General features: G+C 44.6%; 1 protein-coding gene across 1 annotated transcript in view; it reads right to left on the bottom strand.

Moving 5' to 3' along the window:
- The window catches only part of FLVCR2 (feline leukemia virus subgroup C cellular receptor family, member 2), a 70,758-nt gene that overhangs the window by 23,045 nt on the left and 35,345 nt on the right, over positions 1 to 12,368 (bottom strand). The window contains exons 2-3 of the mRNA XM_011981564.1: positions 4,502 to 4,643; positions 679 to 819 (exon numbers count right to left, since the gene is read on the bottom strand). Of these exons, the coding sequence (XP_011836954.1) occupies positions 679 to 819; positions 4,502 to 4,643 (283 nt within the window). The remainder of the gene's footprint in view (positions 1 to 678; positions 820 to 4,501; positions 4,644 to 12,368) is intronic.

Below are 12,368 nucleotides of genomic sequence, written 5' to 3'. Positions count from 1 at the left end.
TTGAAAGAAGATACAGAAAACACCATGCTGGGAAAGAAAGCCAACACATTAGCATTAAGATTCCAATTTATCTTTCCAAGAGCCAAGCAAATGAAATGAAAGAGGGATGTTGTTGTACAATCAGATAAAATAGAAGTCAATTACAGGATGAGGGAGGACTGGTTGAGGAGAGACTGATGTGGCAAGACACATATATGCATGCATGCATTAATTAATTTATGAATTTAGTAACTACTCAAATAGTCACTTGAGGCCAGTCACTGCTGAGGAACTATAAAGATGAAAAACATAAATCCACAATCTTTGAGAGTTCAGTCTAATGGGGAAATAGACCTGCAAAATTTTTTTTTCATGACAGATGTTAAGGTATATAAGGAATAGCATGGTAAGAGAGGGAAAGTTTTACCTACTACTGCTTTACAAAAGTGATACTGAGATGAGACTTGGAGGACCAACAGGCATTTGTCAGATAACCTGACATGGGAAGAAATTATTTTCTAGGTGGACTTTACAGCACATGCAAAGGCCCTTGGGCATAGCTGGGTCCTCTGGATTGACCCTAGACAACAACTTTCCAAGCACATTTGGGCTTTGGAAAGAGTAATATGTGAAGACACATCAGGCCTCTTGTCTAACATTTCCAGTTCTAATGCATTCCTAGACACATTGGCGCCTTACCATAGGTGATGACAAGCAGCACAAAGTTGAGGTTTTTGAAGAGCTGGGCGATGGAACCTAAGTACGAGGCATCAGGAGAGGTCAAGGCATAGCTCAGGGATTGGGCCCTGCTGGGGGGATATTTAGGTTTCTCCTTGAACACTGAAAGGAAAAAAACAGAGATGGCTGGAATTTCCCATGGTCCCACCCCAGCAGAGCTGGTTCCACATGAGTGAAAGCTGCTCCATCATCTGAGAGGAGCTAAGACTCCCACAGGAAATATTAATTCTTCAATTAAACCCTTAACAGCCCTCTTCTTGAAGCTGCTTCTCATTGTTTGAGGCTGAGTGAATGGTCCTTTTACACTTTTTTTTCTTTTTCTTTTTCTTTTTTTGAGACGGAGTCTCGCTCTGTCACCCAGGCTGGAGTGCAGTGGCACCATCTTGGCTCACTGCAACCTCCACCTTCTGGGCTCAAGCCATTCTCCTATCTCAACCCCCTGAGTAGCTGAGACTACAGGCATATGTGCCACCACACCTGGATAATTTTGTGTGTTTTTCATAGAGTTGGGGCTTTGCCATGTTGCCTGGGCTGGTCTCAAACTCCTGAGCTCAAGCAATTTGCCTGCCTCGGCCCCCCAAAGTGCTGGGATTACAGGCGTGAGCCACTGCACCTGGCCTGATTACTTTTTCCTTTTCTTTTTTTTTTTTTTTTTTTTTTGAGACGAAGTCTCACTCTGCTGCCCAGGCTGGAGTGCAGTGGCATGATCTTCACTCACTGCAGCCTCCGCCTCCCAGGTTCAAGCGATTCTTGTGCCTCAGCCTCCTGAGTAGCTGGGACCATAGGCATACACCACCACCATGCCTGGCTAATATTTGTATTTTTAGTAGAGACGGGGTTTCGCTATGTGGGCTAGGCTGGTCTTGAACCTCAACTGATCCGCCCACCTTTGCCTCCCAAAGTGCTGGGATTACAGGAATGAGCCACCACGCCCAGCCCTGATTACTTTTTTTTAGTGATCTCTGGAAGGCTGAAATTATTGGACCTCTCAGGCAGTGTCCAAAGATCAAGGAAACTCATAATAACCAGCAAATAACATACCACAGAGAGCTGAAAAAACACACTAGCAACACAAAGCTAAAGCTTTGGGATTGGTGAGCCCAGTTAATGGCTTAGTGCCACAGCTCCTCCCAAGGGGAAAGGGACTATGTTGCCCATGCTTAGCACAGAGCATGGCATGCAGCAGCTGATAAATATTCCCTGAATAACTGAAAGGGGTCTTTTTCTGCAGGAAAAAAAAAAAAAAAAAAAATCTAGGGTCCATTCCTCGTTTCTCAAAGTCTGAATCAGACCTTTGCCTCATGATAGAAACAAGAAGATTAATACATGCTTCTCCATTGACTGTATTGATGGCCAGTCCATTTTCTAGAGGGCAGATCAGTTTAACTAGTTGTTTGGCTAAAGTGGTTCCCCTATTAAATCTAAATAAGTGGCCAGGAGTGGTGGCTCACTCCTATAATCCCAGCACTTTGGGAGACCAAGGCAGGTGGATCTCTTGAGGTCAGGAGTTCAAGACTAGCCTGGCCAACATGGTAAAACATCGTGTCTACTAAAAATAGGCATGTTAAAACACTTTGTCTACTAAAAATACAAAAATTAGCCAGGCGTGGTAGCACACACCTGTAGTCCCAGCTACTCGGGAGGCTGAGGCAGGAGAATCACTTGAACCCGGGAGGCGGAGGTTGCAAGGTTGCAGTGCACCACGATTGCACCACGTACTCCAGCCTGGGCTACAGAGTGAGACTCTGTATCAAAAGAAAAAGAGAAAAATTTTCAAATAAGCACCTTGTGGCCTCCTCCACACCCCAAAAGAATGTTCCTGAAAGGTCAGTAGACTGTCGCCACTTAGAGGAAGGCGTGGAAATGAAATTTACTCTCCTGGCAGATCAAAGGGGCCCTCCACCCAGAAAATGCCCTTGCACAGACTTCAGAGCCCTGCTTCCTCCTTCCATAGAAACTGTGCTGGATATTATAGTTGGGAGCCTCTCATCAATTGTCTTGCCTCTTCACGTTCCCTTCAATCGGGGGAAAGAATGCAAGGCAAAAAGTTTGCTTATCTTTACATCAGCAGGTGTTGGCTTAACGATTTGGCAACCACGAACCAGAATTCAGATAAGATTTTTCAGGTCTTTACTCAATTAGCGACTATCCATCTGTGTTTAATAATAAAATGCCCAAACAGAAATGTCCTACCTCCAGATTTTCAACTGCAAAGGACCAGGCCCTCATCTGCTTGAGAATTTGGAGCTGGACATATAATTTGAAACTCAAAGTCTGGCTAAGAGGCTCATGGCTGTATCATTCTTCCCTGCTCTCATCCACACCTCCCTTGCTTCTCACCTTACCAGGAACACCAAGGTCTCTGTCTAATACATTCTGCCAGCTTTTAAACCCATTAGACAGCCTTTCTCATCCTGGATTCTTGGCAGGGAACAACGCAATGAGAACGGTTGAATGAGGTACCCAATTACAGAACTGCTTGACTCTGGAGGTGGAGTCAGTAGGCAGGAATGAAACCTTTAACATGTGAGGTGGAACTTCCAGGTATTAGAAAGAAAGCTGGTTAACCTTTAGACGGGTGACTAACTGAAAATAAAAACCTCTGTCTTGCTGGTTCTAAATTTATCATAGCCCATATAATATCGCCCAGCTGAGAAAAGGGGATGTAAATTTATCTTACCAAATACCTCAATCATTAAATGCACATGGATGTAAAATATTAACAGTAGTGGCCGGGCGTGGTGGCTCATGCCTGTAATTCCAGCACTTTGGGAGGCCGAGGCGGGTGGATCACTTGAGGTCAGGAGCTCCAGACCAGCCTGGCCAACATGGTGAAACCCCGTCTCTACTAAAAACACAAAAATCAGCTGGGCATGGTGACAGCCGCCTGTAATCTCAGCTACTCGAGAGGCTGAGGCGGAGAATCGCTTGAACCCAGGAGGCAGAGGTTGCAGAGAGCTGAGGTTGCGCCACTGCATTCCAGCCTGGGTGACAGAGCAAGATTCCATCTCCAAAAATAACTAACTAAATAAATAAATAAAACATTAACAGTAGTTATCTGAGGTTCGTGGTTGGGATTAACTTGTACAATGACAAGTTAATGGTCATTCCTTTCTCTATACTTTTTTGTATTTTCTAGATTTTTCTATAATAAGCATACATTACTCTTAAAATTTTTTAAAAAGCAGTAAAGAACTATGATCCTCAAGTATTTTCGGGTTAATCTATGAGATTATTAGTTTTATGGATCAATTTCAGTTTTGTTTTTTCAGAAATTTAGAATAGGGACATAGACAAGCTTAGACTTGAATCCAATCTCTGCCACTTACTAGCTATCTAATCTCGAATAGTTGATATAACTTCCCTTAAGTCTCATTTTTCTCTTTGTTAACTAGGACTGATAGTGGTACCTCACTGACAGGGTTGTTGAAGACTCCATGAAATCAGACATGCTCAGTACAGTGCCTGTGATGGCCTAAGTGCTCAGTGGGTTTCATCAAGGGGACTAGCAGTCTACCCATTACTTCTGATGAGGTAGGACTGGGAACTGGTTAATGACAATTAAACTTTTTCTTAGCCACTAACAAAGTGGATAGGACCAACTAGCATTGTGTCAGGACAACTGCCCAGGCTAAAACATTTGAAGACCATAAGAAGCCCAGACTCCAGTTTCTGTAAATATCCATGGTATTTCAGGGCATGTTCACACGGGTCCCACCAAGGTCAGCAGAGTCTCCCTGCCCCTTTGCCCCCTGCTGCCCCACCTGTCTACTAATGACCTTACCAATGAAGACAAGGATGAGGAGGAGAGTGGCCACACCTCCTATTATATAGAACATGATGCTGATGTGGTAGGCAAGCTTGTCCCGGTCTTCGACGTTGGGTACCAAAACAGGAGGGACCAAGAACCCAATCGCAATTCCAAGCTATAAGACAGAGACAACCAATCACAGTTATCAATGGCCAAGAGGTGACAACACAAATGTAAAGAGATTCCTAATAAGAAATCTAATTCCCAACTTCCAATCCTTCCTAATACCCATGCAGGGATTATTTCTCACCTCAAAACACCAGGAAAATGTTTCTTCTGACTGACAATTTGGCTTATACATCCTTCTGACCACCCTCACTATCAATGCCTGTTACAAGAATGTGTAATTGATGGTCTCAACGCAGGCTGGCTCTTCTCTAGCTGCAAACTGATGAATGATGGTTCCTCTACTCCCATATCTGGAGTAGAGTAAAATAACATTGTTTCCTTGTGCTACTCCAAATTTTAGTTTCACTGAATCTGTTAACTCAGAGCTGAGAGCCCAGCTGGGGAGAAATTCTATACCCTGCAAGCCCAAGAACTTGCATTCAGTAAGAGTTGGAAGCCTAAAGCTGTTATCACATTTACAAGCATGGAAGCTTCAGTTTATTGTGTGAATAACATAGTAACTTCTAAAGCATCTATAGTGTGAAGTCACACATAACTGCATAAATTCACACACACAGGAGATAGGCACCTAAAAAATGGCTGTAAACACACACACACCTCCAACAAATTAAACCATTTCTTTTTTTTCCTTTTCTTTCTTTCCTTTTTCTTTTTTTTTTTTTTTTTTTTTGAGACGGAGTCTCGCTCTGTCACCCAGGCTGGAGTGCAGTGGCGTAATCTCGGCTCACTGCAAGCTCTGCCTCCCGGGTTCATGCCATTCTCCTGCCTCAGCCTCTGGAGGAGCTGGGACTACAGGCGCCCGCCACCACGCCCAGCTAATTGTTTGTATTTTTAGTAGAGATGGGGTTTCACCGTGTTAGCCAGGATGGTCTCGATCTCCTGACCTCGTGATCCACCTGCCTTGGCCTCCCAAAGTGCTGGGATTACAGGCATGAGCCACCGCACCCAGCCTTTTTTTTTGAGATGGAGTCTCGCTGTGTCGCCCAGCTGGAGTGCAGTGGTGCAATCTCGGTTCACTGCAACCTCCGCCTCCTGGGTTCAAGCAATTCTCCTGCTTCAGCCTCCCGAGTAGCTGGGACTACAGGCGTGCGCCACGCCTGGCTAATTTTTGTATTTTTAGTAGAGACGGGTTTCACCATGTCGGCCAGGATGGTCTCGATCTCTCCACCTTGTGATCCACCTGCCTAGGCCTCCCAAAGTGCTAAACCATTTCTTATCTGGGTTGGAGTTCAAACTCCAGTGACCTGACCGATAACATGAGTTGAGTGTTTCTGAGGTCAGAAAGACTTGGCCTCAGTACCGACTGGCTGTGATACAATTCGCAAAAGCCCTTCTGCTGCACATAATATTGAGGCGGAAATGGGAAAACAGCTTGTGAACTCAGGCAAGCTTCAAATTCCAAGAGTGAAGGAAGATGAGTAATTCCTTTGTCGTAAGGTCTCATTTTTCCTTTGTTGTACTTGAAAGAGCTATTGGTAAAGAAACAATTTGCTTTCGCTCCTCATTTTCACATCATCCATCAGCTGCCAATCTGCTGACCCCCTTGATGGGTTTTTCAATGTGTCAGTTACAGTCATTCAAGATGTTTACTAGTGGTTCTCAGAATATTCACAAAAGTGATCACTCATAGTTTCTGTGTAGAACTCTTCATACCAATATGTAATCAATTAACCAAATGCATCTTTAAAACGTACTCTGCCAGATATTTTAGGAAGTACCAAGAGGTACAGGGTTCCTGCCTTCAAGGAGCTTAATAATCTATTAGCAGGAAAAATGTTAAAACAAAAATACGACAGATAACACAACTGGCCATATTTGTGGGTTAAAATGATAGAATATTACAGTTTGAAAGTTCATCTGTAATCCTCTATTATAATTACAAACCCCATAATTACAGGAGAAAACAAAGGCCAGGTGAGGTTAATTGAGCTCTGTGACTTGTTGAGAGTCACCCAGAGTTCTCGCAGAGTGGAGGTGAGAAAGCAGATCTCCTGGCTTCTCTGGCCAGTGCATCCCGGGCCAGAAGCCTTGAGAAAGGCCCAGGCAGGCAGGCTTCCGCAGAAGAGAGGCCTCTTTTGTGTCCTTGGAGCTTTAGCTGATCCTTGGTCATACTGGTTTGTCAGAGTCAGGCTTCTCAACTGCTCATCTTCAAGACTTTAATTGAAGGTAAAAACTAGCCACAAGCAGAGGGGCAAATACAACCTTCTTCATAGCTGGGAAGCTGGGCCCACTCCAGCTCATATATGACCTTCTAAGCACTTTGGAGTTGGGAGGTCTGGAAGTTAAGTAGAATCTCCCAAGGTCCCATTTGCAAGAGTGAGGAAAGATACGACACCATCTGAGGTTCTGTGACTCTTTCCTTTCCAAAGGAAAATCAAAGCTCTGAGATCCCAACACAGGACACCTTAATTCCCAGTTAATCTTCTGCCCCAATAAAGAAATCCTCCCAGCCGGTGTTACACTGTATGCCCTGCTCCTCCCGGGCAGCTGGACTCTGTTCATTCCATCTGTACACTAAGCTTGAGGGAGTGCTATTCCACCCCAACTCCAGCTCTTAAGCCTTCTCCAGGCAGCAGGGTGGATGGGTGGGCCCCAGTAGTGGCCTACAGTAACCCCAGCTGGGCAGCAACACTGTCTCATGGTAATCTTTCTCAAGAAGGAAATTGGCTATGGAGGTACATTTATGCCCAGTGTGGAAAACCAAAACATAAGGATTAGACTGTAAGCTGCTTCCTCTTTTGTTTTTTCAAGACATATTTTTGTCCTGCTTCTTAAGAGCAGTGTTTAGGGAGAGTCTATTTCTAGTTCCTAGTTTATAAGTTTATAGGTCTGTCCTGTAGTTATGATGGTTGGATGGATGGATGGATGGATGGATGGATGGATGGATGGATGGATGAGCAGATGAACATTGGTGGAAAATCCTGTCTACACAAAGCTAGGAATGACACATCTCCCTATTAAGGTCCAGGTTCTTTCTACATTGTACTCATAGTGGTAAGAAAAAAAAAATGTGTATGGGAAAGTAAGGAGAGGCTAGGATACCCTAGTGTATCTTGAGCATCTACTATGCACTGAATATGTAATACAATTCATCTTTTAATTTAACCCCAATAACTTTATTTATTTTTCATTAATTATTATTATTTTTTGAGACAGGGTCTCACTCTGTCACCCAGGCTGGAGCACAGTGGCACGATCTCAGTTCACTGCAACCTCCGCCGCCTCCCAGGTTCAAGTGATTCTCCTACCTCAGCCTCCCAAGTAGTTGGGATTACAGGCACCCACCACCATGCCTGGCTAATTTTTGTATTTTTAGTAGAGACAGGGTTTCCCCATGTTGGCCAGGCTGGTCTCAAATTCCTGACCTCAAGTGATCTGCCTGCCTCAGCGTCCCAAATTGTTGGGATTACAGGCGTGAGCCACTGCACCCAGCCTAACCCCAATAACTTTGTAACAACAAAAAAGAGAGAGAGGAAAAAAAAACACAAAAACCTTCTGCTCAGCACCCTGTCCAGGGTCACACAGGCAGCTAGCAGAGGAGCTGGGCTCCTAAGCCAGTTCTGTCTATGTCAGAACCCAGGCTCACTTTGCTGCCTTCCATGAAATGTTGGTGTGATACTAGTCAACACAGAAGTCTACATTTTCACCCATTTGAGTTGTCATTCATTTGATAAGAAACCTCTGGGGTACAAATCAGAGACCTGGGGCCTGAATCAGTGAAACATTAATTTAAAATGTGGGAGTACAAATCAGAGACCTGGGGCCTGAATCAGTGAAACATTAATTTAAAATGTGGGAGAACGCTGCACCTGGAGCATTTGGCACCTTTCCTGGAGACCCACCTTGAGAAGGCAGATGAATGAATGTCACTGCTAACTGGTTTTGAGTTGACTTTCATCCCTGCACTTGTTCTAGTTTTATCATTCTCAACAAAACACAAAGTCATGGGCAAAATACAAAATTCATGGTCAAATCAAGTTACAGTCTTAGCTTCTGGAACTTACTTTTCAAAAATTAGGCTCTCTTCATTTTTACCTATTCTATAGCAGTATTTCCCAACCTTGTCCCTTAACAAACGTCACCAGTACCAACCCCATTGTTATCCCTCAGGTCTGAGGTGGGTACTAAGTACCTGTATTTTCATATGCAGGCATCCCCATCATCATCAAGGGAGTTGAGGAGACACTGGCCTCTGGAAAAGTGTGGCTCATGCCTCCTAATAGTTTCCATGCAGCTCTGCTCCTAGCTATTTTCCATGATAGCCAGCCGTCTTTGGAAAACGTGATCAGATCGTGTACCTCTCCTGCTTAACACCCTGCAGTGACTTCTCCTTGCTTTAAATTAGAGATAAAAATCCGAAGCACAGCCACAAGGTTTTGCACATGGGCTCTGCCTAATGGTCTGACTCTTGTCATCAACTTGTTCCTCAGGACTTTGCTACACTGAGTTCCCTTCTGTCTTTCAAGTGACCACGGGGAGTTTGCACTGGCTCCCCTACCTGGATTAGAATGTCTCCCTGCTGTGTTTCAGCTAGTCAGTGCAGATATCCTTCAGGTCTGAGTGCAAATCCTGCTTCCTCAGGAAGGTTGCTCTGATCCCTTACATGAGTTCGGGTTCCTGCATAGGTAATTTTATATTTGTATGATCATTTAATGAACATCTGTCTTCCCAACCAGATTACAAGCTCCATGAGGGCAGGGCTCACACTGATCTCTCTGGAGCCTGGCACATGATAATACTCATCATAGTAAAACGTATGGAGCTTTACGTGGAGTATCTCAAGCCTCATAACAACCTCAGAAAGAGGGGTCTAACATCGTCCCAATTTTACAGATGATGAGGCTGAGATGCAGGAAGGCTGACTGACTTGCCCAAGGTCACACAGCTCTAGGTAGCAAGGCTGGAGTTTTCAATACAGTGTTCCAAAGTGAGGTAAGCTTTATAACTATAGTTTACTTCATCCCAATAGAGGGCGTTTAACAAAAAATGTGATGAATGGAGGAATGGAGAGGCAGCCTGGGATATTTAATTTTAATTTTCTATTTTATTTTTGCCCTTTCTGCAAACTCAAAGGTGACCTCTAAATGCTACTGCAATGTCAGTAATCAGGAGCATTTCCAGAGCAAATGTCACAGGTCAAAACATGTCTATGTGGTCTGAGGGCCCTGGGTGACAGGGAGAAGCCATACTTTGAATGATGTGTCACTTGTGATTCTAGCTCTTGCATTTGGCAGAGCAAGAATAAAACCAGAAAATCATCAGGCTGCATCTGGGGTAAGATTTCCATACCCAACCCATTACACAACACAACACACATGCTATGCCGGCTGTGAGATCCACGGAACCACTGTTTCCTATCCGCTTCCACCATCCACTGTCCCTATTCACCATTCACAAAGCCCTCAGTCACAATTGAATCAGAACCCTAGCACACAGATGCCCTCCTAAATCCTACCTATTCATGGGGCCAGAATATGGCCAGGCCATTCAGGGAGGATCCCAGAGCTTCCACAAAAGGCAAGGCAAGGAGCTCTGTGTCCACACAGTGGTAAGGGTTTCAGTCCAAATGGAACAGGAAAAGAACTGGTAGTCCCCATCTGAGCCTCTTGCTGGGTCCCAGGCACCTCATCCTCTTGACCCAAGCCACTGGCAAGGTGGATCCTGCTCTTGTTAGGAGACAACCACCTCCATAAACAGGTTCTCGCCTACCGAAACTCATTCCTCTCCCAATGTGCACTGCTATTCAGACAAACGCAAGCCCACCCTCACCCCTAGGGCTGGGCCCCAATTTGCTCAAGTCAATTGGCTCATTCCTCTCCCTTGGGCACAGTCATTGGGTATGGCTGGACATGTTCCCTTAGATTTCAGGTCTCTCAGCAGCTATCTTCCTAGTGCTGAGTCAAAAATGTCCCACACTTCATAAACATGTAAAATGCCATGTATCAAATAATAATAAAAATATACATATATATTATATATACAAAATAAATACATATAAAAATATTTTTTATATATATATATCCCTTTATTGAGCCAGCAGCTTTCTTTGCACCAGGGTCCCTGAGGTTGAAGGCTTCCATCAAATTTGGTTTCTTCATGACCTAATCTGGGGCTTGCCTCATACCCAGGCTATGTTACTTTTATTTTTTAAATTAAAAACAATTTTTTTTTGAGACGAAATCTTGCTCTGTCACCAGGCTGGAGTGCAGTGGCACAATCTTGGCTCACTGAAACCTTCGCCTCCTGACTTCAAGCAATTCTCCCGCCTCAGCCTCCCAAGTAGCTGGAACTACAGGATCATGCCACCATACCTGGCTGATTTTTTACAATTTTTTGTGCAATTGGGGTCTCTCACTATGTTGCCTAGGCTGGTCTCAAGTGGTCCTCCCATCTCAGCTTCCCAAAATATTGAGATTACAGGCATAAGCGACCGTACCTGGCCTTATGCTATTTTTAAATGAATCTCCCACTTCTTCTCCTTTCTCCTTCAACATTCCTCAGAGACATCATCATATTAATATAGTGGTTAAAGGCTCAGGGTCAGGGGTCAGAAAGATCTCAATTCAAATCTCGGCTCTACCAGTTACTAGAGCTTGACAAGTTAATTGACCTCTCTGTGTGTTTCCTAATCCACAAGAGGAAGAAAATACCATCTAGCTCATCGGGCTGAGGCTCACTCCCTGTCTGCAAGGTTGGCTCTTTCCCACACGCTCTCACACAGCAAGGTGACAGTCAGCAGAGGCCACTGGGACTCCCAAGATGCACTTGGTTTATTTGGGGAAGTCATACAAACCATCATCCTACCCTGGTTCTGCTTCACTTCCTTCTCTGGCTCCATCTGCGTGTCCTTCCTCAATTATCTTAGTCATCTTTGACTCTGCCCTCTTATATGCACTTTATCTCAGATCCTCTCAAACCCTTCTGCAAAGTTCTCCTTGAATCTGCCCTGTCCTGCTTCGGCCCTTTCTGCCTTTCTCCCAGGCAACTGTGATCTCTTCTTGCCCAACCTGCACGATGTACTCAGATCATGGTCCTCGGCATTGCATTGACCCCATCGTCCCTGCTCAAAGACCTTCAAGGTGTCAGTCCTCTCAGAGGAAGGAAGCAGGTCCAAACCCCTCAGCCACTGTTCTTGGCCATTGATTTGGTTTGGCTCTATGTCCCCACCCAAATCTATCTCGAATTGTAATCCCCATGTGCCAAGGGAGGGGCCTGGTGGGAGGTGATTGGATCACGGGGGCAGTTTCTCCCATGGTATTCTCATGGTAGTGAGTTCTTACAAGACCTGATGGTTATAGAAATGTTTGACAGTTCCTCCTTCACATGCTCTCTCTCTTGCTCTCTTGCCTGCCACCATGTAAGATGTGCCTGTTTCCCCTTCCACCATGATTGTAAGTTTCCTGAGGCCTCCCTAGCCATTTGGAACAGTGAATCAATTAAACCTCTTTTCTTTATAAATTACCTGGTCTCAAGCAGTTCTTTATCACAGTGTGAAAACAGACTACTACAGCTGTCTTTGCTAGTTTCAACCTTCCTTTCCAGTCCCTTCTCTCCTATATCCCTATAAATCCCCTATATTCCAGCCAGATTGAACAAGTCATGATTCCAACCTTTCCATCATCTTGTCTATACCTTTATCCCAAGTTACTCCCTTTTTAATCTTTCAGAGCCTATCACCACGTGAATTCTCTCACAGAGCTTTCCTTGACGA

Source organism: Mandrillus leucophaeus, unplaced genomic scaffold (genome assembly GCF_000951045.1).
Source record: "Mandrillus leucophaeus isolate KB7577 unplaced genomic scaffold, Mleu.le_1.0 Scaffold228, whole genome shotgun sequence".
Classification (NCBI taxonomy): Eukaryota; Metazoa; Chordata; class Mammalia; order Primates; family Cercopithecidae; genus Mandrillus; species Mandrillus leucophaeus.
Note: the sequence above shows the minus strand (reverse complement) of the source record. Positions and strands in the feature narration are given on the sequence as shown.